Source organism: Drosophila navojoa, chromosome 3 (genome assembly GCF_054131105.1).
Source record: "Drosophila navojoa isolate 15081-1374.11 chromosome 3, UAZ_NAV_1.0, whole genome shotgun sequence".
NCBI classification, from domain to species: Eukaryota; Metazoa; Arthropoda; class Insecta; order Diptera; family Drosophilidae; genus Drosophila; species Drosophila navojoa.
The window spans coordinates 15,090,777-15,116,447 of NC_142891.1; the positions used below are offsets into that span (position 1 = coordinate 15,090,777).

The 25,671-nt window shown below is 41.3% G+C and overlaps 1 protein-coding gene across 1 annotated transcript; it reads right to left on the reverse strand.

The window, feature by feature from the left end:
• Positions 1–6,047: 6,047 nt before the first annotated feature.
• On the reverse strand, positions 6,048–21,055 carry Wnt6 (Wnt oncogene analog 6). Its single transcript, XM_030383261.2, has 4 exons — positions 19,500–21,055; positions 9,069–9,289; positions 7,245–7,741; positions 6,048–6,849 (listed from the first exon to the last, which is right to left on the reverse strand). The coding sequence occupies exons 1-4, from the start codon at positions 19,559–19,561 to the stop codon at positions 6,388–6,390; spliced, it is 1,242 nt and encodes a 413-aa protein (XP_030239121.1). The 5' UTR covers positions 19,562–21,055; the 3' UTR covers positions 6,048–6,387.
• Positions 21,056–25,671: the final 4,616 nt, after the last annotated feature.

A 25,671-nucleotide genomic window follows, 5' to 3' on the forward strand; every position in this document is an offset into this window, starting at 1 on the left:
CAAACATACGCAATTATGTGTTTTTTATTAACTCTGGCGAACTTGGGAACTGCTCGTGTCCATGTCCATGTCGATGTCCGTGTCCGTGTCCCAGCCGTGCCCCAGCCGTGTGGGTCTGCGTCCTCCATTAGGGGGGTCCGATGCGCACACGCACTCTCTATATAATTTTAACACATGCTGCGTTTTGGGCCTTTTTCGTTTTGTTTCATTTCTTTGCCTCTTTTGCGTAAGTTGTATTCCTGTTTGGTTGTTGTTGTTGTTGTTGTTATTTTTGGCAATATTTCCCTTTTGGCCCTTGGCAGCTTAATAACTTTATTTAGCTTAGAATGGGCTCTGCTCCTCTTATGCATTTCGCTTTATGTGTGTGAGTGTGTGTGTGTGTGTGTGTGTGTGTGCACAACACGAATCTGTTTTTGGCCATCAGTCAGCCGTGGCGGCAGTATTAATTAGTGCGGTAGTCCTTTGTGGCAGGCTAACAGACGGACAGTCAGACAGACAGACAGACACCGAGACAGAGAGACGTTGCAGACGTTGCCTTTTGTGTTTGTGTTGCATTATTTAGACATCGGGACGTTGATTGATGAGCCGAGCTTAGCTGTTCGTATGTATGCTTGTATGTGTGTATATATACGGGTGTTAATGCGCATCTAATAGCATTTCAAGCTGAGCGCAAATTAATCGTAAAAGCCTTCCTCTCAGTGTGGCCCAGTGTCAAGTGCATGGCAGCTGGCCAACTGATCATCGGAATGTTGAATGTCGAATGTTGACAAAATATTTGTATGAAATTCCAATAAATATTGATGAAATATGTGGGCGTGTCTGTGGCTGGATATGAATGATTGTTGTTATACATATGTGAATAAATGAATGCATGCAAATATATGTATGTATTTATACGAATATATTAGTGCATATATATTGAGGTCGGTTGAGTATGTATGAAAATATTTATAAATACATATAAGCACATACATATGTATGTGTATGTATATATGTAATACAGTACATAATACTCCTCTTTGCTTGAATATATTTACATTCATGTATGTATGATGGCTTGTTCATATAGGTAAAAGGAAGTATATGGAAAGAATATAGAACTATTAAGATCTTGTTTAGATATATATAGAAGAATATATATAATAAGTAGAAAGTCAACAACTTATATTAAAGGATGGATCTCCTAAGATATTTGTATGAGTGAGTCTTACATCTATATGAATATGTATACCGATTTTATATGTTCTCTCTTTCTCACTCTTTCTCTCTCTCTCAATTCGTCCCTCTCTCTCTCTCTCTCTCTCTCTCTCTCTCTCTGTCTCTGTTCTCATGAACTCTTTTGCCATTTACAAGGTAAATTAGCAGCTCCACAATGGGAATGCACAGCATATGCAACAATTAAACAATTCATTTATCTTAATTTGTCTGCAATTTCTCTTCAATTCTTTGCCTCGCTCTCGCTGTCTCGCTCGCTCGCACGCCTGGCATCTCTCTCGCACGTCGTTTCGCTTTGCCCAGCTGTCTGCGACGGCGCATTGTGAGATGTTAAAAAATTTGAAATTAATTGCAGCGCCTGCTGCTCCTCAGATCTGAGCCTCTGCCCCTGCTTCTGCCCCTGCCTCTGCCCCTGCTCCTGCTCCTGCTCCTGCCGTGACTTGTGGGACCCGGTTCTGACCTGGCCTTTGACGCCCTTGCCGATGCGTTGGCCGCTTGGTGTTTTCATATTTTGTGCTGTGTCATAATCTTCACACCCGAATCGCAAGGATCTCATGCAGCCAAGAGAGATCACCCTGCACGCTGGCGTTGATGATCTTTGGCTGTAATCTTTTTTAAATTTAAGCCAATTCGGCGTAAACCGTTAACGGCACACCGCAGGCGTTGCCCATTTGTTCAGAGCCCGTTGTCCGCGGCCCATTGCCCATTGCTCACGGCCCATGGCAACTCATTGCCCATTGCTTATGGTCCAATGGCCATTGGTCATTGGCCATAGCCGAAGTATTGGCGATGCTATCGCCTTTGGTCGTTGCGCTGTGTTAATATTTGCTCATGATGATCGGCTTTTAAGGATGGTCTGGATGGTCTCCGATGGTCCGGGCTGCGAGGGCATGGCCCGGGTGTTGCCGCTGTCTGAGTTAACGCTGAGAAAACCCTAATTACCGCATTAAGGTGTCAAAATGATGACCATCTCTCCAGACTCTTTGCCATTCTGTTCTCAGCTCCGTCAGCTCTGACTGCGCCGACTGCTCCGACTGCCCTGACTGCTCCGTCTGCCCGCTCCTCCTTCCAACAACAATGTGGCAAATTTAATGAATATGTCAAGTAGTCAGCGCTCAACGTTCAGCGCTCTGTGGGCCAGTGATAAATCGGCTGGCGGCTTAGAATGCTGGGAAACATTGGCAAACGGCAGCAGCTCTGAGGTAGCATCACAGATCTCTTCATCTGCTTCTTCTTCTTCTTGCCGCACAGATCTCTTCTTCTTGACAGTGAAGCGTGGCTCACACTCTCTGTATGGCCAAGAATGAATACGCTCAGCTGCATTTTGTATTCAGAAATGATGAAAGATCACAGAAAAGTTTACACATTTAAATATGGGAATTACACAACACTATAAAAAGCAAGATCTTGCCCAAAATATATAATATAATATAATATAAAATATAAATATATATACAAAGACCTCATACAACCCATGGCCTATAGTTGTACTTATTTAAGTAATTCAGTTTGTAATATTTTCTCCATTTGATTAACAGGAAACGCTAACTGAATATCAACAGATCTTGAGTTGCTCTATATATAAAGTACATCTATAATGGCTAGTGGGCTGGGCAAGTGCAACACTTTTTGGCCACTTTCCAATAAACTCTTACGGAACGTTTAGTGCAGGCCAAGCCTCAAATAAAGACAACAGGTCATTTCCCATACCCCATGCCGATGCCCATGTCCATCTCCATGCCCATGCCCATGTCCATGCCCATTCCCATTCTCAGTCCCATTCGACCGGAACGTGCATGGCCAAAGCGATTGAGGAGTGAGCTGCAAGTGAGCCCAAGCCCAAAAACGAACCGATCAAGCAGACCAGGTCTGAACCTTTTTCCCTTTTGCCACATTCTCCTCTCTGTCTTTCTCTCTGTCTCTGTCTCTGTCACTCTCGCTGCCTTGTTTTTTGCGCCTGGACCTGCAGTCGAAATGGGTTCCAGTCGCAGGTCTTGGGCTCGCTCGGTTTTAGTTTGAGTTTGAGTTTGCGTTTGCGTTTGAGTTTGAGGTCCAGGTCCAATCGCCAGGTCCGTCGGTCGTTCGTTCCATTTTAATAACATTAATTAAGGTGTTGCCTTCGTTGGTGTTCTTCACGCCTTTCCTTACAAATTACGCAGGAATTTCATGTTTCAGGTTTTGTTCTCCGGTAGACGTCGCTCGAGCGGTCTTAATAGTTGTTCTTTTAGCGCCCCGTCTGCACATCTTCTCATCTCTCACTGCCTCTCTCTATCTATCTCTTTCACTTGCTCTTGTTTGAGCTGCTCGTTCACTGGACTTTGACTGCAATTTGGCTAAAAATTACTTGCAGTGATCAGCGTCTCTGATATCGGGCATAGGTAGTGCTTCGACGTATCGATGCAGTAGGTGTGTAGGAGCTTAAAAATTGAGCCATTATGGGAAAGTTTTCGGTTTGCTTGGCTAAGCCTGGTTGCATCTGGCGCCATTTAAAGCGCCACTTGAAACAGACAAAGCCGCCGAAAAGAACTTTGATCTAGAAGTGGAATAAAAATGCATTTTTTATTAACATAAAATGCGCATTTATAAGCCAGCTGAGCAGCTGAGCGGAAGAACAGAAGTGAACAAGAGCTGAAGATGGGCCCACCGGCCAAGGTCAGATTGGGGTCAATGGCATAGGCACTAGGTGAGTATATGAAAGACAGATAAAAAAAGAGAGAGAGAGAGAGGGAGAGAGATGAGAATGTGATTTTCAGAGCGCCAGCGCCAGGGCCAGCGCCAGTTTAGTTTGTTAGATGGATGACTAATAAGCGTCGCCACAATTAATTGAAACCCACTGATACGCATCTACCGAATGGCTCCAGATACAAGCAAATCTCATTAACGCGCCCAAGATAAAGCCACTGAATCTGTATAGCGGAGCGGGGACCCCAGGCGACACGAGTATCTCACCATACATTTTGTTCAGTCAAGTGTACGATGGCCATGCGATGCGATGGCGATGCGATGCGATGCCATCCGATGCGATGCCATCCGATGCGATCCGATCGGTCGATCGACCAGGCCGCAAAGCCAGACGCGACTCGGCCTGGAACTGATCCCATTCGAGCCTTATAAATGCATGCAGATACAGTTTTGGAAGTCAAGCGGTTTGCATTTGTACGATAAATAAAATGAATGCGATTGTTAATTAGTTGTTGCTGTAGAGCCAAAGAGGCTGTTGCTGCTGCTGCTTCTGCTGCTGTATCTTATCGCTGGCATGGGCTTGTTTTTCTCCGAGATTGACCTGGCCCAGTCAGTAGGCAAATGGAATGGAATTCGGGCATGTTGGGCATCTTTTGGCTCCGCGTTGTTCGAATATCAGACTTTAAGCCAGCTTTGGACCGCGGATGCTAAGCCGAGATTATCGACTCGAAATAGTTGAGCTGCAGTTCTTGGCCGATTGAGTGTCGAGTGGGCTTAGCTTAAATATGCTCCAAATGGAACTCACTTATAACAGCTGCTAATTAAAAAGTATATAAATATGTAAAAGATATTAGTATATGCAAGGGTATTATGTCTAAGATGGGATATAATTTCATAAGATTTTCGCAATAATAATATAAAAATATATTTTAATATATTTTCGCTTTCAAAGCTTATATAGAAATTATGTTAATATGCAGTAATTATATTGAAATAAAATTGTTTAAAAATAATACAACAATTTTTATATAATAAACATATTAGTAAAAAATTAAAAAAATTAAAATAATATCTCTAAGATTATAATTATAAAAATAAAAAAATAAAATAAACAATTTCATATATATACATATGAGAAAATATTAGTTTACATATTAACTAATAATTGCTAAAAACGTAAAAATTCTCTTCACTGAATTACTCATAAATAAACAAATAAATTCGACTTGAAGCAGCTCAGCTTAACTCAGCTCAACTTAATCCTCATCCCAATCACTTTTTCATTGATTTCGTTGCTGGATTTAATTACATGCATTAGACGACATCTATTTGATTTTTGAAATTATGCATTCAAATCAATGAACGAACAATCGGACGATAATTTATGCGCGAAGGCAAATCAATTTTCAGTTTTTTGTTCGGATGCGATTTTTGTTTTGTTGCTGTTTAGGCAAATCTCTGTAGATTTTAATCTCGTGTCGACAACAATAAAATTGTGTTAATTTATGGGAGAGCCATTGGTCTGGCTCAGAGATACAGAGATATAGATGTAGATATGCGCTACTGTTAGTTGACAATTCGTTTGTGAATGGCTACAGATACAGCTACAGCTACAGATACAGCTTCAGATACAGATACAGATACAGATACAGCAATAGCTAAAGCTATTCGAAGCTGAACTTGTTTTTCAATCGGTTTGTGCTGTTGTCTTCATTAAATTACGTTTAATCATTTATGCAGATTTCAATCAATGGGCAAAGCGATTTCAGATACATTTCCGTTTAGCATAAAGCCAAAGTTTATTTCATTTTACCTGCTTTGATATTCAATTTGTTGCAATTAATTGAAATCTACTAAGCTGACTGCTCCAACTGCTCAACAAATAGAAATGAGACGAGTCTCAATAACAGAGACGTTTCAATAAAATATAATCTTAAGAAAGTGGAATATCTAGAAAGGTTAGAGTGTTTAATATACATATGCATATACGAGAAGCAGAGCTGAGAATTAGACAAAAAGATTTATCACTATATAGTTAAAGTTGATTTGAAATATATTCTAATAAATTTGAGTAACTTCAAATTGTAGTCTACATTTTCTTTTCTTCTCTGTAACTAAAAAAATACTAAAGTCAACATTTGATGTATTATAATATAATATAAGCTCCAATAATTTGCTTTGTTTTTCTTGCATGTTCTTTATTACGACTATTTACAGGCTTACATGGTTCATACTATTGAGGATATATATAAGTAGTATTTACAGCTAGTTTGGCCTAGAGCCTGGCTAAAATAAAATTGTGTGTTTTTCTTTGTTTCACCTACTCTCTAGTGTTAGTTAATACTTAAATGTGGACTGCAGCAAAACATGGTGTGTTTCAAACTGTTGTTTATCACGCGAAATGGAAAGCTTTCAAATGTGTTCATGACTATGCCGAAACTGAAACCCCAAAAATCAAATACCCGTACCCCCCCCCAGCCACGGCCGCATCTAGAGACAGGTGTTAACCTCACGGTGCTCCAGGCACTTCTCGCACGTCACCTCGCAGCACCATTTGAAGACGCAGTTGCAGTTGGTCCACTCGGTAACGACGCGATGCTTGTGGCCCCGACTGCAGCAGAGCTGATCGCAGCTGTCGGGGCCCGTCGAGGTGGCATTGCACTCCCTGTCCTGGGTGCCCAGCGCTCCGGTCTTCGGGTTCGCTGTGCAAAAGTCGGGCGAGTCGTCGGCATAGACCAGCTGGTATTTGTTCGCCGGCTTCGTGTGCGGCGTCTCGGGCATAAAGCTGTTGCCATCGTTCCGTAGCGCCACCTTGCGCGCCCCATCGTACCTATCGCGCAGTCGTGCCGATATCTCACGAAACGGCGGCATCTTCAGCCAACAGGTTTTCACCGTGCACGACCCGGACAGTCCATGGCATTTGCACTCCAAGCGCATCGCATCGCGTATCGCCTGCCAAAGTTCATGAAGAGAAGGTGGATAGAAAGTTTAGAGACTTTTCAATATCAATTAATGAGAACGCTTCTCACTTTTATGTAATAAAATTTTGAATGAAATACGTTTACCGTCAACAGAAGTATTCCCCAAAGAACCTTTTATATATGATTGCCTTTGTCCCATGAAAATTTCTATATTTACATTTCATATATCTCTTTACTTCATCATCTCAATATCATGATAATTTTTTTGTTCTATAGACACAAAATCACTTAGAGCTTTTGAATCAGATCAGAGAGTATCCTAGTTATACTAAAGCTAGATACACTCAGTTTTTATACCTTCTCTCTAAGACAATAAATAGCACTGGCTTCATGAGTTGATAAGTTTCTTCGTCAAGCTCTGCTTACCAGTCTGCCCGCATTGTTGTTGTGCAGCTTGACCAGTGTGCCCAGATCGCTGCGTCGCTGCCGCTGCTTGGCGTCGAGGAAGGCGCGCGAGTGCCGCAGCCCGAAGTTCACATTGTCGCTGCAGCCGCCCCACTCCCACTCGCCCTGCGGGAACTTGATGTTGTCCCAGAACTTGCGGCGCCCCCGCCTGCCGCCCGGCCGATGCCCGTTGCGTTGTCTGTCCAGCGAATAATCCGTTATGCTGCTGCTGCTGCTGTTTCTGTGGCTGCGCTGTGGCAGCTGAAGCTGCTGTTGGCGCAGCATTGCCGCCTGCTGCTGCCGCTCGAGCGCTGCCTCCGCCGTTGCTGCGTTCACCATTTGGGGCTGGCCGCCATTGCGGCGCATGTGCGACTTGTCGCAGGAGCACTCCACCAGCTGGCCCATGGTGCAGGCCTTGGTCACTGCATAGGTAACGCCTGCCGCTGTTATGGCATTCACAAAGCCCGTCTCCCGGGAATCTGTGCGGAGATGATAGCAAAGGTTAGTCAAAGGGCAGTTTGATGAGGTCTATAATGACTAGGGAGATATCTTAAAAACAAAAACAAAATTTCATTATATTAAATTTGTATAATACATAAGTTTCATACGATTTTTAAAAAATTGTTGTTGTTGTTGTTTGTTAAATATATATGCTATGAATATGTTGCCTTACAGCTAACCTCATTAGCAAACGCCCCAACCCGTCTGGTCTAGACCCAGCACCTAGTTAAGCCAACTGGATGCATGTGTTTGGCATGGCTATCGGCGGCTTTAATTGGCATTTAATTGATTTAAGCGCTGTTTTAAGCGACGATTAACGTAGCGGTGTCAGAGATCGATAATTAATCGTTTATTTAGACACGCTGCTAATGCTGATTAGGGCTGTCCGCTAGCGGGTCGTCGCATGATTGATGTCAATTTGTCAGCTCTGGTGACAAAATGATTTATTGCCCGCCTCGATAACCGATCGCTGATTGCTCTCTATGCAAATGAGTCGAGCTAAGCTGAGTCGCTGTCATCGGCTGCATTGCATTGCAGTCACGTTTAATGAAATCGAAAACGCGATCACAGTTGTAATCGCACCACATCGACCAACGATTTGCATATGTAATGCGAGCGCTGTGGAGTGAGTGAAGTGGATCGGCGTGAGTGGATCGGAGTGGATCGGAGCGATGTGGACAGGTGATATGTCTTTTCGGACAGTCACCACCCCAAATGGGCAACGGCATTACATGGTCAGCAGCAGTGAGAGAGAGAGAGGAGGAGAGAGAGACGGCGAGGCTTCCTTCTTGCTGGCTGACAGCTTGACAGGGACGCAGTTTTAATCCGCTGCCATGGAATTTATTGCAGATAATTTGGTATGTGTTTTGTTTGCGCATTGTTGTCATTAAGTGCAGCAGCAGCCGGAGCCGCTGGAGCCGCTGGAGCCAGGAGCAAGGAGCAGGGTGCCTTTTGAGCATTTCGGGCAATAATTTATTAAAATTGACAGCTTTGTAGGCTCCTTTCAGGCGCTATTCATCAGCGGGCGCAACATTTTTATTATGCAACTTGATGGATGATGCGGTCGCCGGTCGCCTGACAGTTCGCCAGCCTCGGAGTCGAGCTCAGGCTTTGGCTGTAATTAGGCAGCAAGTCTTTCGCTTGCCCTGGCCCCAACTGCACTCTGAGTCAGCAAGTGTTGACAGGCCGTCTGACGGTCCGTCTGTCCGACTGTCCGACTGTTTGCCCTTTTTGTCGCCCAGCATCGCCATCTGCATCTCCATCTGCATCTGTAACTAGTGGCTAGCATTTAGTCTGTCCACTTACCGCGCATCAAGATCTTCCTCATGCTCTTGCGCAGCACCGTGCAGTTCCAGCGACGATTGCGAAACTGAAACTCGCATTCGCGGAAGCCCAGGTTGATCCCATTGATGATCTCCTTGAGCAGCGCCGAGTCGTGCCGGCAGATGTCAGCCAGCTTGCCGCGCAGACGTCGAGACTTTTTGCACATTAGATTTGGATCGAGTAAAATGTTGGTGCCCTCGGCCCTGGAATATGCAAAAGAAAAGTGAAATATATATTACAACACGCCTGCAATAGCAATAACAAAAAAATATATGAGCAATGAGCACTTGTTAAAGCAATTAAGTGGATAATGCATTAGCGAGTAAATTTATATTTGTTTTCGCTTTTCATGCAGCTAATTGGAAACCCAAAAATCTGGCACTCAATACTCTCTATTTAGGCTCTATATGAATTTTCGCCGGGGCGCTGCGTGTGGCGCCACGAGATGGCAAATAGTCGCTGCTCGCATCATTCAGCAGGCAAGTTCATTAAAAATAGTTGCGCTTATTTATGCTGGCAGCTAAAAAGTTTCGTTTATTTGCCCAGAATAAGGAAAACACGGCGTCTAAATAGTGCGGCAGTTGAACTAAATAGCAGCGGTCGATGCGGCCGATGCGGCGTATGCGCAATGTGGCGCAGCACACACCAAAACACGCATGCACTTCCCACACACACACACACACACACACACACACACACAGAGACAGAGGCACAGTCACACAGTTGGCAATTGGTTTGTTTATTGTTATAAGCGAAGCGGCGGCGCTCAATAAAATTCTGGCCCCACTCACACACACAATAGAAAAGCAAACACACGCACACACACTCACACGCACTCACACTCAACCCACATGATTTTCCCCCGTCAATTTTCTCAATCGATGCAATTTTCGTTTTCATTTTGAATGCCATTTGGAGCAGCAGCGTTAAAATTTAATTTAGCTGGAAAATTAATAATTACGTGCAGCGTACAATGTGGGTGCAGCAGCCACTGTCGTTGCTGCAGGGCTGCCACTGCGGCTGCCACTGCCCACAGGCTCGAGTGTTGCACCACCCGCAACTGCCGCCCAGCCCCATCTCGCCCCCGATTCACCTTCGGCGTTTAAATTGTTTTTGTGTGCGCGCCTTTGGCGCTGATTTATGTTTTTCCATTTCAGATTTATGACTTTTTAATAGCTCAATTGTTTTTTCGTTCGCTGCTGCTGCTGCTGCTGCTAATGTTGTTGTTGTTGTTGTTGCATATTCGCGTGAAATTTGCTTTGCTCGTGAACTTTGCGCAATTTAAGCTGCAAGTTTATGTTTTTAGCGGGGAGTCGGGCTAACCGAATGCCTCAGCCAGCTACTGGGAGACGGAATCGAGTCTGTGATTGATGTGTGGCCATCTGCCTCCCTCTTGCTCTCTCACAACCTATCTCTCTGCTGTTGTTTCCAGAAATTTGCGTTATTTTTAACAATTATTGTGTCAGCAACTGACTCAGCCCCGCCGAATCGGCAACTTCAAAATGAGCTAGACCCTCCACAGCCCAGTTATCCCAGTTATTCATTGATGACAAACAGCTGATATGGCCGCAGAGCCAAGCCCTTGCGACCTATCACACATATTTCACCATTTGGCTTATCGTTCACCAATGCTAGCAAATAGAACAGAGTCGTTTTCAATGACTAGCTTAACTCTTCTAGAACTGCAGTGCTATGAGAATTTGTGTGTCTAATTACTCATTTGGCTGTGAATAATATCCATAATTTATTGGCACTTTAAAAGAAAATGCTGTTGAAATATTGATAGCTCGTTTGATATTTGATAATTTGTACAATATCTATCTATAACTATGACATATAAATACAAGTAATAAAATAAATGAAAAAAATTAAAATTTAAATAGAGCCTTAAAGAAAATATGTTTGCTTCATCAAATAGGGCTAGCTAAGATACAGAAGGACGTATAAAAATGTATAAAGAAAGGAGAAATGAAATAGCCAAATATCAAGAATTGTTAATTATTACATTAAAAAAAAAAATAATAATAATACATTTGAAATGAATTTAAAATGATGTTTTGAAATATATATAGTAAAACAAAAAATAAAACAATCAAAGAATTCTGTATTGCAATGCTCCGTTAGACGACAATCAGAGCTCTGTTCAATTTTTGTTTAAGGAGAATATATGGTAAAGAAGCAGAAGAAGAATGTATATTAAACAAATTGATTTCATACATAAATATTAAATTAACTTTTTAGTGTAGTATATCATGTCAGAAAATTAGCAAAAATTTATAAAGATATATGTTGATCTCATATAGAAATATTAAATTTATAATTCGGATATGTATATATATCAAAAGTCAGTTCGATTTCAGCACATATTTCCCATATCAGACTCTAGCATCGCATTAGTAAGCCGTTCTGCTGGCCCCTAAAAAAATTGCCCACCTGGATAGCATACATATGTATATGTATGCCCACCTGGTGGGCCTTGCCCTTGTCTCTGTCGTGCTGCCCTATCAAATGTTCCATCTCTATATTTAGCTATTGCTTTGCCTGCGGCAATCACTCGATCTCGATGCGAGCCAAGTGAGATTATGACAACTTAATAGCTACAAAATCTCGAAAACAAATAGAGCAGGCACACGCACTCACACGCACACACACACATATATATATATATATATATATATAGAGATGCGCTGCAACAACATCAAGTGAACGCTTGGGCCGCCAAAAGTCAAACAGAGAAGAGCATAAATGATAGACGCGCTTGTAAGCACAACAACAACAACAACAACAGCACCACTAAGCTAAAAACAATTGAAGTTGGCTGGCGAACGATGATGATGATGATGATGTTGCTGATGCTGATGATGATGATGATGATGAGATCGCAATGATTTGGATCTCGAAGTCGATGCGCTGATGACTGGAGAGATCTAAAGAACTCAAACTCAAACACCTTTCAAGCGTGCAGAGCGCGTAACCACACAAGTTGCCAACAGACAACAACAGCAAACACCACCACCACTAACAACAACAAGAGCAGCAGCAGCAGCAACAACAATATTAAATACCAACAACAACAAACACGGGGAGTTTTGGTTAAGCGGAAAATAGCCGAGGCCGATATGACGATGATGCTGCCGATGTGGCCAACTCGTTCGACACTTTTTGGTTTTTGAAGTTGAAGTTTGCCTGCCAGCAACAACAGCAGCAGCAGCAGCAGCCCGAGCAGCAGCAGCAGTCTGAGCAGCCGTTGGCAGCATGCAGCAACGCCAGCAGCGCAGCTGTCGGCAACTTGAAACAACTAAACAACTTCAGTCTGCCTCAGTCCCAGATCCCAGTCCAGGCAACTCACAACTGGCAACTGGCAACAGGCAACACTTGGCCGCGACGTATCTTTATTTTGCTTTCACACAGCCAGAAGAAGCGACTCCAAGTGTGCCCCTATTGCAGTTTGTTCTTGTTGTTGTTGCTGTTGTTGCTGTTGCTGTTGCTTGTGCTGCTGTTGTTGGTGTCGTTATAGGCCTCAATGGATTTTCAGTGATTTTTTTCTTTGATCAAAGTGCCCGGTTTGATGGTAGCCACTGACAAGTGGTTGAAATTTCCCATACCCAACCCAGAGCCACGCCAATCTCAGCCATAGTCCAGTGCTCTCAGCTGTGCGATACACTAAAATTCGAGAATGCTAGACTATAGGATTCTGTTTGTTAGAAATGTTAGATATACATATAGAGATTTATAAATTAATTTTATTCCAATATGGGCAAGAGAACAAAGAACTATTTTAATCCTAATATTAATCATTATTTTTTGATATAAATTAAAATAAGATCATATAAATAACTATAAGCTATTATTTATATACATTTTTTTTATTATTATTTATATTTATATTTTTAAATTTTTTCTATTATTATTTTTTATTTGTATATGTATATATTTTTTCTTTCTATAATTATACTTTTAGAATATTTTTATTATTAATATTTATATTTATTTATTTTTTGAAGAGGGCAGTTGAATTCAATTGTTCAATTTCTATTTGTTAATTAAATATTTTCGTTCTATAAAGTTAATTATATTTTAAATAATTTTATAATTTAATTGAGAATATAAAAAAATATTTTAAATTTTTTATAAATGCTTATATAGTAATTTTAAAATATTTATAAATATTTTAATTAAATTACCAAAGCAGGTAAATTTCATTTATACAACTTTCATATAGATTTCTTTCTAATTGGATAGAGTATTTGAAATTCGTCAACTCTTCGATTGGAATACCTTTCCCTCTTGTTTTCTATGTAAATAGACATTCACAATGGATGCAACTGCGTTTGATTGACTCATTTTCGTGAGTCGCCGTCAGTTCCCAGTTGCCCCCCTGCAGCGGGCCGGGGGCCGTTGCGAGGTGCCACTGACTGCGCCGAGTGCGTTGCTGTGTAAACAAATCAACGACTTAAACCACTTGTCAACATGCGAGTGGCAAAGTATTTAAACAAAGCGTTGACAACTGAATGAATGGCCGTTCGCTCGCTCAGTTGGTCAACAGATCGCGTTTGGGCCGCGTCTTTCGGGCCGCGCTGGCCAGTCCCAGTGCCAGTGCCAGTGCCAGTGCCACTGCCAAGTCAAGTGCTGTTGTGGCTGGTCAGTTTTCAATTTACGCGCACAAATATTTGTCCACAGAATGCCTCAGCGCAAGTGCTGATCTCTTGTGCACACAGCCGGACAAAGGGGTAGCCGCTGCAGCAGCGGCTGGAGCTGCTGCGGCTGGGGTTGGCAGCGTTTGATGTGGGCGGCGGCGTTGACAATTGATTAGCCAGCCAGTCAGCCGGTCTAAGGCAGGCAGCCGGCGGCGGCAAATGCCACCAAAAAGGTGTTGGCATGAGCTAGAGCCAGCCCAGATCTGGTCTGGTCTGGTGGGTGCGGTTCGACTCGAGTTCGTGCTTGTGCCTGTGCTTGAGCTCAACGTGGGCGGGCGCCGCATGCTGCTTTTTGGCACCTTCTTTATATTTATTTTCCGTTTGTCATTTCACAATTAGCAAATTAACATGCACCACTGTGCGCAGGCGCCGCCTTTTAGCAAAAAAAAAAACACACACACACACACCCATAAAATATCATTTGAGCTCTTGGAATAATCATCTGCCGTTGGAATGCGCTGTTCGGCGTTCGTTCCCAGGCTCTGGGGCATGCGCATGTCCAATTGCCGGCAGGCTGGCTAATAATTCAGGCATATTTACTATTTGACAGCCATTTAACCAGCTAAAAGCCCTGGGAGCCACGACCTGCCGTCCACAAAGACAAAGGCGACATCAATCTCTTGGTGCTTGCGACAGCGTTTAACTTAATTACGGCTCAAATAGGCGTTGCCACTCGGACGCGCACATGACCATGTCCATGTCGAGGAGCAGGCTTCAGCTTTGCTAAATCACGTGCCCAGGCTGTGGCTAAAATGGACTCGACTGTGAAAAGTCCGAGTCTGCTTAGAGCTATGCCACAAATTTATGTGACATTAGATGAACATGTTTTGAAGCCAATTTAAGTGTGTGTGAGTGTGTGTAAATGTGGCCATAACTACAATTTAATAGGGTATGTGTTGTTGCCACCAGTCGGGAGCTTGTCAGCATGTAAATGCTCGAAAGTCTATAATTTTTGGTTAATTCGTCATAAATCCTTCTAATGCAGCAACGAAAAACATCTCGATGAGTATTAAATGTATGCCAGAAAGAAATCTAATATTAAATATTAATCTAATATTAAAATCCAACAATAAAATAGTCTAGTACTAGCTAGCATCTAAAGGGCATACAGCAGTCGACCAAAGTATCAGCTCAATCACTTTGTTTAGAATCTGAGCTGAGCTTTATTACATTTTACTCATAGAGCGTACTCAACGCAAAGGTTCCATGAACTCGCTTTGATTATCTCAGCTGACATCCCCATCAAATCACTCAAATCTGTGAGCTCTATTGGATGACAAGAACATTTGCTAGTTAACTTGGCCCAGGCACAGTGAGAGAGAGAGAGAGCCAGGGACGGTGCCCGGGACAGGGCCAGGGTCTAGGGCCTCTCTTGTCAGTCCTTCAACTTGACCCATGTCTGTTTTGTCGCATTTCGCTTTGTCTTTCGGTTCTTTTCTTTTGTCCGCGGTCATGCGTTTTAATTATGATGCAGCGTTCGAGGCACGCATCTGTCAACGTGACAGAGGCGCAAAGACAAATTAACAAAATAAACAAATTGCATGAGTTTTAATTAAAAAGCAAGCAGAAGAAGCGGCCCGCGCCCGTGCCAAATGCGACGAGCACTCGGCTCGGGTAACTAGCTCGAGTGATCCCAGCGTATCTCTCATCTCGATCGCATCTCACTTGGCAAGTGCCGAAAGCTGTGACCAGCCGCCCGCCCACTCTTCCCTCCCATCGGGATGCCAGAGTCTTTCATAATCAAGTCGTCTGCATTAAATTTTGGCAATTGGCCGAGTTGTACGCTCGTTAGCCAGCGGCTAACTTAATCACATATTGGGGCTGTTGTATGTGGGAGGCATATACTTATACTTAATCTAGTCTAAGTGCTCTGGCCATCTCAGCAAGTGTGCCAATTTTCGATGGCTTTGCTCCACTGACACGGAGCACGCGGCGTATGCGCAATGTTGTTGATGCCGCCTCCCAGAGCGACGATGTTGGAGCAACAAACGCAGCCAACACACAGCTTGAGACTAAGTGCCCACTGCCACACACTGAATGATCTGCATGCGTGTGTGTGTGTGCTGTTTAACCCATTAAAGCCCTGGCGGGTTTTAATAGCCATTTCGCATGCTGTGAGTGCCAAAAACCGACTATGAATGAACCCTCTGAATGAATGAGTATTCAATTCAAATCAAGTATGTACATGTGTATGCGTGTGTGTGTGTGTGTCTTATTGAATGAATGAATGAATAGCAGGAAACTAGCAACCAAAAATAGACCGAACCAATACCCGAATGCAAATGTCAAGCGAATCAAGTGAACGGAAATGAGCTCATTTTATTCGAAATCAAATTGTTATTCATAAATTATGAGATTTTCATCATTTTGCAGCTCTGTTTTTAATTAAATTCCAGACAGCATTCAGCTGCGAATTTGCTGTAAGTTCGCTGTAATTGGTTTCGGCTGCTGTGGCCAATGGAATTTCCATTCATTTAACGCCACATCGTGCTGCACGTCTGCCCCACTCATCGATTATCATCTGAATGATCGTTTGATTTAGTGCATTTGGCTGGAAAATAACGCATACAAAACATCTAAGCAGCCGAGTAGATCTTTCGGTCTATAAAACCAGACACAGAGAGAGAGAGAGAGAGAGAGGGAGGTAGAGGGAGAGAGAATAGGTGAAGAGAGAGAGAGAGAGAGAGAACGAATTGCAAAAATTGCAAAATTTACAGATTTCTATGGATCAATGTAAACAACGATAATTATCCTTATCGAAGACTGTGTTTTTATTGAATGTCAGGGTTATTTTATGAGAATTCCAAAGAAATTTCTTTATAAAGTACATGTACATAGTACACATTAATACAATATAATAGTGTTATACTAAATTAAACAAACCAAATGCGTATGTTAAAGACTTAAACCTACGCTTCATTTATATGTTAGTATTTCTTTGGAATCCATATAATCCAGAATTTAATATTCTCTTGATAGCCGACCAGCCTCTTATGCTCATAATCTTTCCTTTAAACTTATGGCTCGACAAATTCGCATTCGACATTTTTGTACGTTAACAGCAATGTCATTATGATCTTCGTCATAATCATCATCTTCATCATTATCAACATGAACGAGATCAAACGTCTGAGCTTGAGCTCTAATTATTTAATTAATTTATTGCGATAGCTCTCAATTGAATCGAATGGATCTATATAGGCACAGTTGTCCACCCGCCACGCCCACAGCCCCCGCCTCCAGCCCTAGCGTTAACGCTTTAATGTTGCAGGTGGCCTCTTTTGGCGGTGGCGGCTGCTGCGCCCAGTTGCACACAACTCAAATAAAATGAATGAGCGGACTCTCGCGATCGTCATGCAGTCTACGCCACGCGACGCCCACGCCGCCCAGCCCAGTGCCCCTGTCACGCCCCCCAACAGAGATCGCCCGACTGTGTACATGGCATGACAAATGCCTGCGCCAAAAGTCGAGGCATTGCGATCGTCGCTGCCGCTGACAGCGACAATTTTTCTACCCCTGCGGGCAGCAGATTTCGATTCATTGATGCCACTTTGCTGGCAAACACTTTTTGGCAAAGTGGCATAGCCTATGCACCGGCCTAGCCTTTCTGCCCCACCGCCCATCGTCCATCTGTGCTGGCTTTGCTGTGCGACACTTTTCATTCTATTTGATGTCTGCTCCCATCATGCTATTCATTTATTTTGTCTCATTTTATTTATCTTGGCCTGTAATTTCGCGCATAAATTCAAATGCTGCCCGGCTCGAGGTGTCACTCGGGGCGGGGGGGTGTTTCTTTTTTATTTATTTTGGCTGCACTTTTAGCTCTTTCACTACCCTCGGCACATAAAACGTTGTAAAAGGGGTATAATTGGATAACTGTGTCTTATTGGATTCCAATTGGATTCGAATGCATTTACATATATGATATATGAAATGACTATAATGTTAGTTCGTTTAAATAGTTATATGATTGTACTTAAGTATTTGAGTAGATTAACAATAAGAAAATATTGTCATATTCTAGTTTTTCTTCGTATTGCTATAGCTCTGCAATATTATATATCTATTATCTATCTATCAATTTCTGAAATATATCATATTGCACATCTATCTAGACAACTATATAATAATCTCTTTAAACTCTGCCTAATATATCTAATTCGAATGTAAATTCGAACTAACCGAATAATCAATAATAATATCGATTTAAATTGCTTCTACTAAATTAAAATATTGCCATCTGCTCAAAATAATTGATATCTCCTAGTGCATCACTCCCTTTAGGACAGTTTTACTTGTTTACGGTGAAAAAAAAAAATTGCCATGTAATTAAATCTAAATCAAACGTCACATTTTGAAGGTCCCTCGCTGGCAACATCGTTCGCTCGCTCGCTCGATTGGCTCTGGCCGAATTTTCGCTTTTGGCTTTGGCTTTGACTCACCTCAAAGCGCGTAGCGCTCATGTCGCATGCAATTTCTACCTATTTCGATTCACTTTTTGTTGTCGTCAGCAAACGGCGACAGCAGCAGCAGCAGCAGCAGCAGCAGCAGCATATGTACGCCAAATACCCCCGCCCTATGCCCCAATGGCCCGATAGCCCGATAGCTATACGGCCATACCCAATACCGGAAACGGTTACGCCAATCTCTCGAGCTTATGTATTGATGAGATCTGACACAGTGAAGATCAGCGTTTGTAATGGGGCTTTTGGCATTGAATTTGACGCAACTGAAACATATATTTTGCTTCAATGGGTTTGCCACTGGCAGTTGCTATATATATACATTTATAAATACGTACATAAATGCACATATGCATGTGTTTATATAATATTATATATATACAATACCATGTTGATCTCAGTTTGAACGATCAGCGATAGCAGTTTCAAGTAATTATAAAATAATAATAATAAAACTGTTTGTTTAGAGACCTATCCCTCCCATAAGTACAATAAAATAGCAATACATTGGTATATATTTCTATTATTATGGTTTCCATTATTATGAGTTAGTGGCGTTTGGAATAATTCAAGCTAAAAGTGCATCAAATCTCTTTTTTAGGCATATGATAAGATCAATAAAACCTTTTCATAGAGCCGGCTACTATATCTCAAGATTGCTTCTTAATCTCGCATTTACCGCCGAGATATAGCGTCTCGAGCTTGTGAAACAGCTGTTTCATATCAGCCCCTCAGCCCCGTACCCGCATTCCATTGCCAATCTCTCTTTTTCATTAGATAGAACTATTCTGGACTCAGATTCAGATTCTGTATTATAGTTACGATAGTTCATTATTTAAATTTAAAAAAATATAAAAAAAGCATTAGAAATAATACGAAAGTAAGAGCATAAAATAAAATAAAATAAAATAAAATAAAATAAAATAAAATAAAATAAAATAAAATAAAATAAAATAGAATAAAATAAAATAAAATAGAATAAAATAAAATAAAATAAATACATAAAAAAAATGCAATAAATTTATTTAATCAACAAATAACAAAATCAAACCATAAACAAAAATAAAAAACAAATTTGTTTGAATAAGACTTTTACTATAAAATGTGGATTTAATTGCACCAAGAAACTTTAAAATAAAGCCGCAAATCTGTTTTGTACTTTTTTTTGCTCTTAACGATATGTTAAGCACTTAATATAGGAAATTTAACTTGTTGTTGTTGTTGTTTTAGTAGATTCTAAGTGGAGAACTCACCAGCCGAATCCCGTCATTGGCATTGCAAATATTAAAATTGCAATTACCATGAATAACCGCATATCGCTCCGAAGCCGCAATAGCGGCAACAACAAATGTGGCCCAGTCTCGAGTGTTGTTGTTGGTTAATGTTGTTGCTGTTGTTGTTGTTGTTGTTGTTTCAGTGTTTGGGCAGGTAGTTAAAGGTATTTTTTATTGCGGCCGCGATGAATGCGAGTGCGAGTGCGAGTGCGAGTACGAATGCGAGTACGAGATGTGTTTTTATTTGAATATTTCGCAAAACGAGCCAGCACAACAAATGCAAAAACAAAACTAAATGAAATGAAGTTTCAGCTTTGCCGACGAGCGAATTAATCAAGCGTCAAGCGCTCAGATACTTTCAGTTCAGACGTGGCGCAAACTCAGGCCGGAGGCACTTGACGAACTCCAATGCCTGAGCACAGGCGACAAAAACGTGGCGGCGCGAAAATCGATCAGAGATCGGGCGATCCACGATCGACGATCCACGATCAACGATCGACGATCCGCAATCAGCGATCAGCGTTTGGGGATCACAAAGAGCTCAAGATCATCATTATGATGTTGCTGATGATGATCTGTTGAGTGTTACAACTTTTGGTTACTTCAGGTTTTATTTTGAACGCAGGCGCAGCTGCTGCGCTGTTTGGTACGCACACGGAGAAAGCTGCCGGCGTACTGAGCAGCGCCCAAGGAGCCAGCCAGCGCAGGAGTCGACGACGATGTTCTGCCTGTTGCTGTTGTTGTTGTTTTGTTGTTGTTGTTGTCGTGTCCAGGCCAGTTGGCTAGTTGGCCAGGGCCCCAAATGTGAACAGCGAATCAAAGCACAAAATGTTGAAAAATAGTTGGAAGGGTGGAGCCGCACCAAAAAAACAACAACAACAACAACCAAAACTCTTCTTCTTCTTCTCGTTGGAGTAGCGTAAAAAATGAAATTAAACGCGCGCTTTAATCAAAGCGCAGTGCCTCGGCTAAGAGAGCTGAAGCTCAGCTTCCAGTTTCAGTTTCAGTTTCAGTTTTTCGTTTTTCGTTTTTGGTTTCTGTATTTTTGTATGTTTGTTGTTATTCTGTTGGTTCTTCTTCTTCTTCTTCTCCTTCAGCTGGCTGTTCTGTTCCCGATGATTGCCTGTGCGTTGCCGTATCCTTAGCCAGTTTTTCCCATGCTCTTCGGCCCTGGGAACCCGATCGACAAAAAATGCACAAATAAAACACAAAAACTCGCGACGTTGAACGAACTCTCACAAGACACACTCGCGATATTGTTGTTGTTGTTATTGTTGTTGTATGTTTCGTTTGGTGTTGGTGCTGCGAATTTTGGGTGCGCTGACTTTTATCGGGACTCGCTGATTCTGTTCCGTTGCCGGCCACAGCTCGCGACGCTCTGCGGGATTTGAAAATAGTGGCGCACACTTTTCGTGTTTGTTTGGCGAAAAGCGCTTCGCGATCAACTACTACGGCATCGCCGTCATACGTCTCTTTGCGTCTACGTCCGGACACTGCGAATGCGACTGCGATCGACGCGGGCTCCGCTCTGACTCTTGACTGATCTGCGTCTGCGTTTGGCATCGGGAGCACAAATGCCGGCATATAGCCTATGAATGGTTCTTCTGCTGCTGCTGCTGCTGCTTCTTCTTCTTCTGATTGTTGTTGTTGTTGTTGTTGTCACAGTCAAAAAGTCTCTTCTGTTGCCGTTGCTCTGTTTAGAAGCGTGAAAATGTATTTCACTCATGCGCGTTCTGTACGCTCAACAACAACAACAACAGCAGCAGCAACATTCACAACAGCAACAACAACAACAACAGCAACGCTGACGCCGCTGCTCGCTGCTCGCTGTCTCCGTCGACGTCGCTGTTATTTTGTTGATTTTTTGAGATATTTTCTAATGTATCTGTAGATATGTGAATGTACTGCGCGTACGACTGTGTGCTTTGCCCACTGCCCCTACAGTTGCCGCCAATTGTGTGTGCACCAAGTGTGCACAGCTTTAGCTACAAGTAGTGCCTAGTTGTGGTTTCTAGTATCAGATCTATTAACTTTTTGCTTAGGCGAATTTAGAGTTCTATGAATTTCTTAAAGAAGAAGCTGAATTTGTAAACGAATTTGATTTTTTTTTCCGTTTTCTTTTAGTCAGAATAATATGAAATTATTTTTTTCTTCTATTTTATTTATATATATTAAGTAGTTCTATGATTCTTAAATATCTTAGAAGATTAAATTAATTATTTAAAGCCTCAATTGTAATTATAATTATATATTTCTATATTTTTTTTATGTATGACAAAGAAGAATAGATTTATGCCCCGAAATGTCTATGAAATGTAACCTCATCTATGTAAATTCCAAACTTTATATCAAATACAGGATTCCATATATAACTAGAAATTAATTAAAAATAATACAATTAATAAAAATAAAAAACAAAAAATTTAAATACACATAGAAGAGCATTTTATTCTCTCCTTAAATTCTCTTATGCCTACCTCAACATCTTGTGTGCATAGAATATTAGCGCCAACTGTTAACGCCTACACCGCCTACCAAGTAAAGGCATTATTTCTCTTGATATCCGTTTCTACTGATATCGCAATGCTCCACAACAGCCTCGCTCGCTCTCTATCTCTCCCTCTCTAGCGCTCTCTTTCTCTGTGTCTCTCACCACCCGCGCCGCCTTTTTTGGACAACCGCAAATTGTTTACACGCGACAAACTTGTCATCTGTGTGTTGTGTTCTTCTTCTTCTTATTTTGTTGTTTTTTATGTGTTTCTCTGGCCCAGCGATAAAACCCCAAAAAAGGTTAGCGACTTTGTCTCGCTGGCCATGCTCTGCTTGCTTGTTGGGCTAGGCCACAACGGGCCTCCGCGGGCCACACGGGCCACGGGCCACGGGCCACGGGCAGGGCAGGTAACAAACTGTCGACCCAAAAGTCGCAGGCTCGTAAAAACTGTGCCACTTTATATAGCGCAGAGTTTCACAGTGGCTCGGTTGCTCAGTTGATCGTGTCATCTGGCTTTGCATACTGAGTCCGTTCCGGGGGCTCACATCTTCAGCTCCATCTTCACGTTCGCGTAATAACGCCTCGTCTGCGTATCTAGCCGGCTAATCATTCTCAAATACAATAAAACAGATTTCATTTCACAGCGCTCTGTCGACTCGCAGCAGCAGCAGAAGCAGCAGAAGCAGTGGCAGCATTTGCTACCAAAAGCTTAGTCAGTCAACAGTCAGCAGAATTTAGAGCATGGCGTGTTAATCTCGTGCTGCTGGCGATCGCTCGGACGGCGCCTCGGCTGCCAAGCAAACGCCCTCACACACAACCCACAAACGTATCTCAGCATGTGACAAGGTTGAGCTTCTCTTCAGCCGATAACGAAGTTTGTATACCCTTTCAATTGCCCATAGGAGAATGAATCATGAAAAAATATTAATGCATTTTTGTTATTTCTTATGATTAAAGAAAATTACAAAATTCATTAAAATAAATTACAGGATGACAAAAAAAAAAAAAAAAAAAAATATTAAAAATGTATACAAAAAATATATTAAAATTACATGCTAAAAAATATATCTAAGTAAATCTAAATACTGTTTGAAATATACATTTAATGCCATTTAACATAAATAAAGTAGTAGTTCCTCAATACTGGTTGAGCTCATCAATCTTGAGTATTTATTTAAATTTCTTATCATATCTGCTATGTACTAAAATCTTTTTGAATAAATATTTAGTTATTTTTATTTATATTATTTAAATATTATATTAACAAACAGTAAATTAAAATAATTTATGAAGACATAAATAACAATATTTTTTTTTTTCAATATTAAAGGAAAATTAAAATTTCATAAAATATAATATGTATTCATTTATAATATAATTCTTAACTAATTATAAAACGGACTTGAACTCTTTCGGCTTCTACTGCTTAAAGCGAATATTTTAATAGACTTATCAAGAAATCATTTGAATATCCCACTGGCAGGCAGTTTAGCTTTTTAGCGCTCCAGTTCCTCTGCTCTCTGGTGTTACGTATGTGGACTAATCGCTGCTTGGCACTTTATTTATTTTTGTTTGTTTATAAAACATTTCAGAGTTATTTTGCGTTAAGTTCTCTGAGTGGCTGCAGAGATTTCGGCATAATTTTGTGAATGTGCTTGGATTGATTTTTATGGTTTATGCGGACCACTGTGCGAAGTTGTTTCTCTTTTCTGACTGGCGTCCTAAAGTTCACGAGTTGTCAAAATGTTTGCGCACCAGTCTCCGACTTATCTGCTCTGTTAACACATTACCAACACTGACGTGGACGTGGAAGTGGATGTGCATGTGAATGTGAATGTGGACGAGGAGAATACGTGGATGTGGCTGCGCGTATTGTTGTTATGGGTTTGACGGCGCTGATTCAACAAATAAACAAAGCGCAAAACTTTCCGAGGCAAGCAAATATGTCTATTAAATGAAAATAGAAGCTGACGGACTTAAAAACAGAACAAAAAGGGAGAGAGAGAGAGAGAGAGAAAGAGAGATGAGAAGAAAATGAAAATGAGAAAAGCTGAAAGTGCTGCCTCTCGTTGGGTTGCTTAAAAAACAATAAAAATCGGCTAGGCATCGGCGCAGTTTCCAGTCATGATTAATGGATGCCAAACGATGCTTGCGAAATGCCATAAACAATCTGCTCAGCCGAAGATCGTGGGGCCAGTCAGTCAGTTAGCCAGCCAGCCAGCCAATTGCACTTGGCTTCAATCAAATTCAAAATCAACTGTCAAACTTGCTTCACCTGATTCACCTGCTTCACCTGCGCCGCACGGCACAAGGTGGGCGGCCGCAAGGGCGGACATGCGAGCGGGCTGAAGGTGGGTGGGTTTTTTGTTATGCCTCTCCAGATTCGTTCGCACTATCAATGGGTCATAAAATTTTTATGGACCAGACATACGCGCAGCATACGCAGCAACAATTCATTTAAGTGCCTTCATCGTAATTCTTCATAAACTTAAAGTCAGCTAAAATAAGCCACAAGCAATCCACACAGATCCATGACGGAGATCTGTTCCTGTGTGTGCGTGTGTACTGTGTGTACTCTGGGGGTGTCTGTGTGGGCAATGCTGTTGTGTTGTGTATTCGGGGAAACGATTTCGTACCACACAGCTCCTCAAAAGAAGACAACAACAACAACAAACAAAAACGTCATGTTATGAACAATTAACGTAATTAGAAAATGGCATTGAGCCTAAGTGGAGCGCACTGAAGTTGCCCTACATCTGATTCTACTAATTCTTCTTCTTCTCTCCAACTGTCCGGGGCAGGGCACAGTAATAGAAACATAGAACATTAAGTGCTCACACAACAAACTAACAGCATATCTATACTTTAACTGATTCATATTTGACTTTTCCGCCTAAAGAACGAATATGATTCAGTTGAACTGCAGATATGATGTTAGCTCATTATTAAAATTAATTACAATGATAAGCTGAAAAAACAGTCAAGTCTATCGGAATTTTCTTATAGAGTTTCAATAATAAATATACTATTGCGATGAATTTCAAGCTGAAAGAGCAGATTCCCGTTAAATTGGCAATGAGCAAAGCAAATGCTAAGTTTTCGCAATTCTTAGATTTCCATGAATTTTGGAAATTTCGGAAGAATCAATTTTTCGCTCTTGAAATAAGGAAAACTAATATTTACTCCAAAAGAATCATAAAAAAAATTGTGAGAAAATTTTTAAATGGCTTTGATTCAAATCAGTTTGAAATTGAATAAAAGAAATTTCTATTTTAACTACCCAATTTATGGTAAACAAAAATTGTATATTAAAAGGCAGAATCATATATTTTTCTTAATAAAAGAAACTTGAAATAAAGAAAAAAGTGTGGCCTTTGAGATTTTAATATATTCATGGAAATCTTGCATAACATATTCTTCTAAAGATAATATACTAAAAAATACATATTTATGTATTTATAAATAAATTTATAAATATAAATTTCCTTTGGCAACTTAAACTAAACAGAAATTTTTAGATATATGTATTTTTCAATAAGAATACTGAGCCCCATAGTTGGGGATTAACTTTAACTATTACAGTACAACTTCTAGATGATATTTTGTAGTCGGGTATTGTAGATTTTTTGGATTGTATTGTTTGAGTTTTATCCTAGTTCT

Excerpts from the sequence above, each read along its gene's own strand:
- Wnt6 (XM_030383261.2), bottom strand. The coding sequence starts at position 19,561 with ATGCGGTTATTCATGGTAATTGCAATTTTAATATTTGCAATGCCAATG. Across the intron at positions 9,290-19,499 it reads CCAATGACGGGATTCGGCTG|GGCCGAGGGCACCAACATTT; the intron begins GTGAGTTCTCCA and ends TGCATATTCCAG. Across the intron at positions 6,850-7,244 it reads ACAACAATGCGGGCAGACTG|GCGATACGCGATGCGATGCG; the intron begins GTAAGCAGAGCT and ends GAACTTTGGCAG.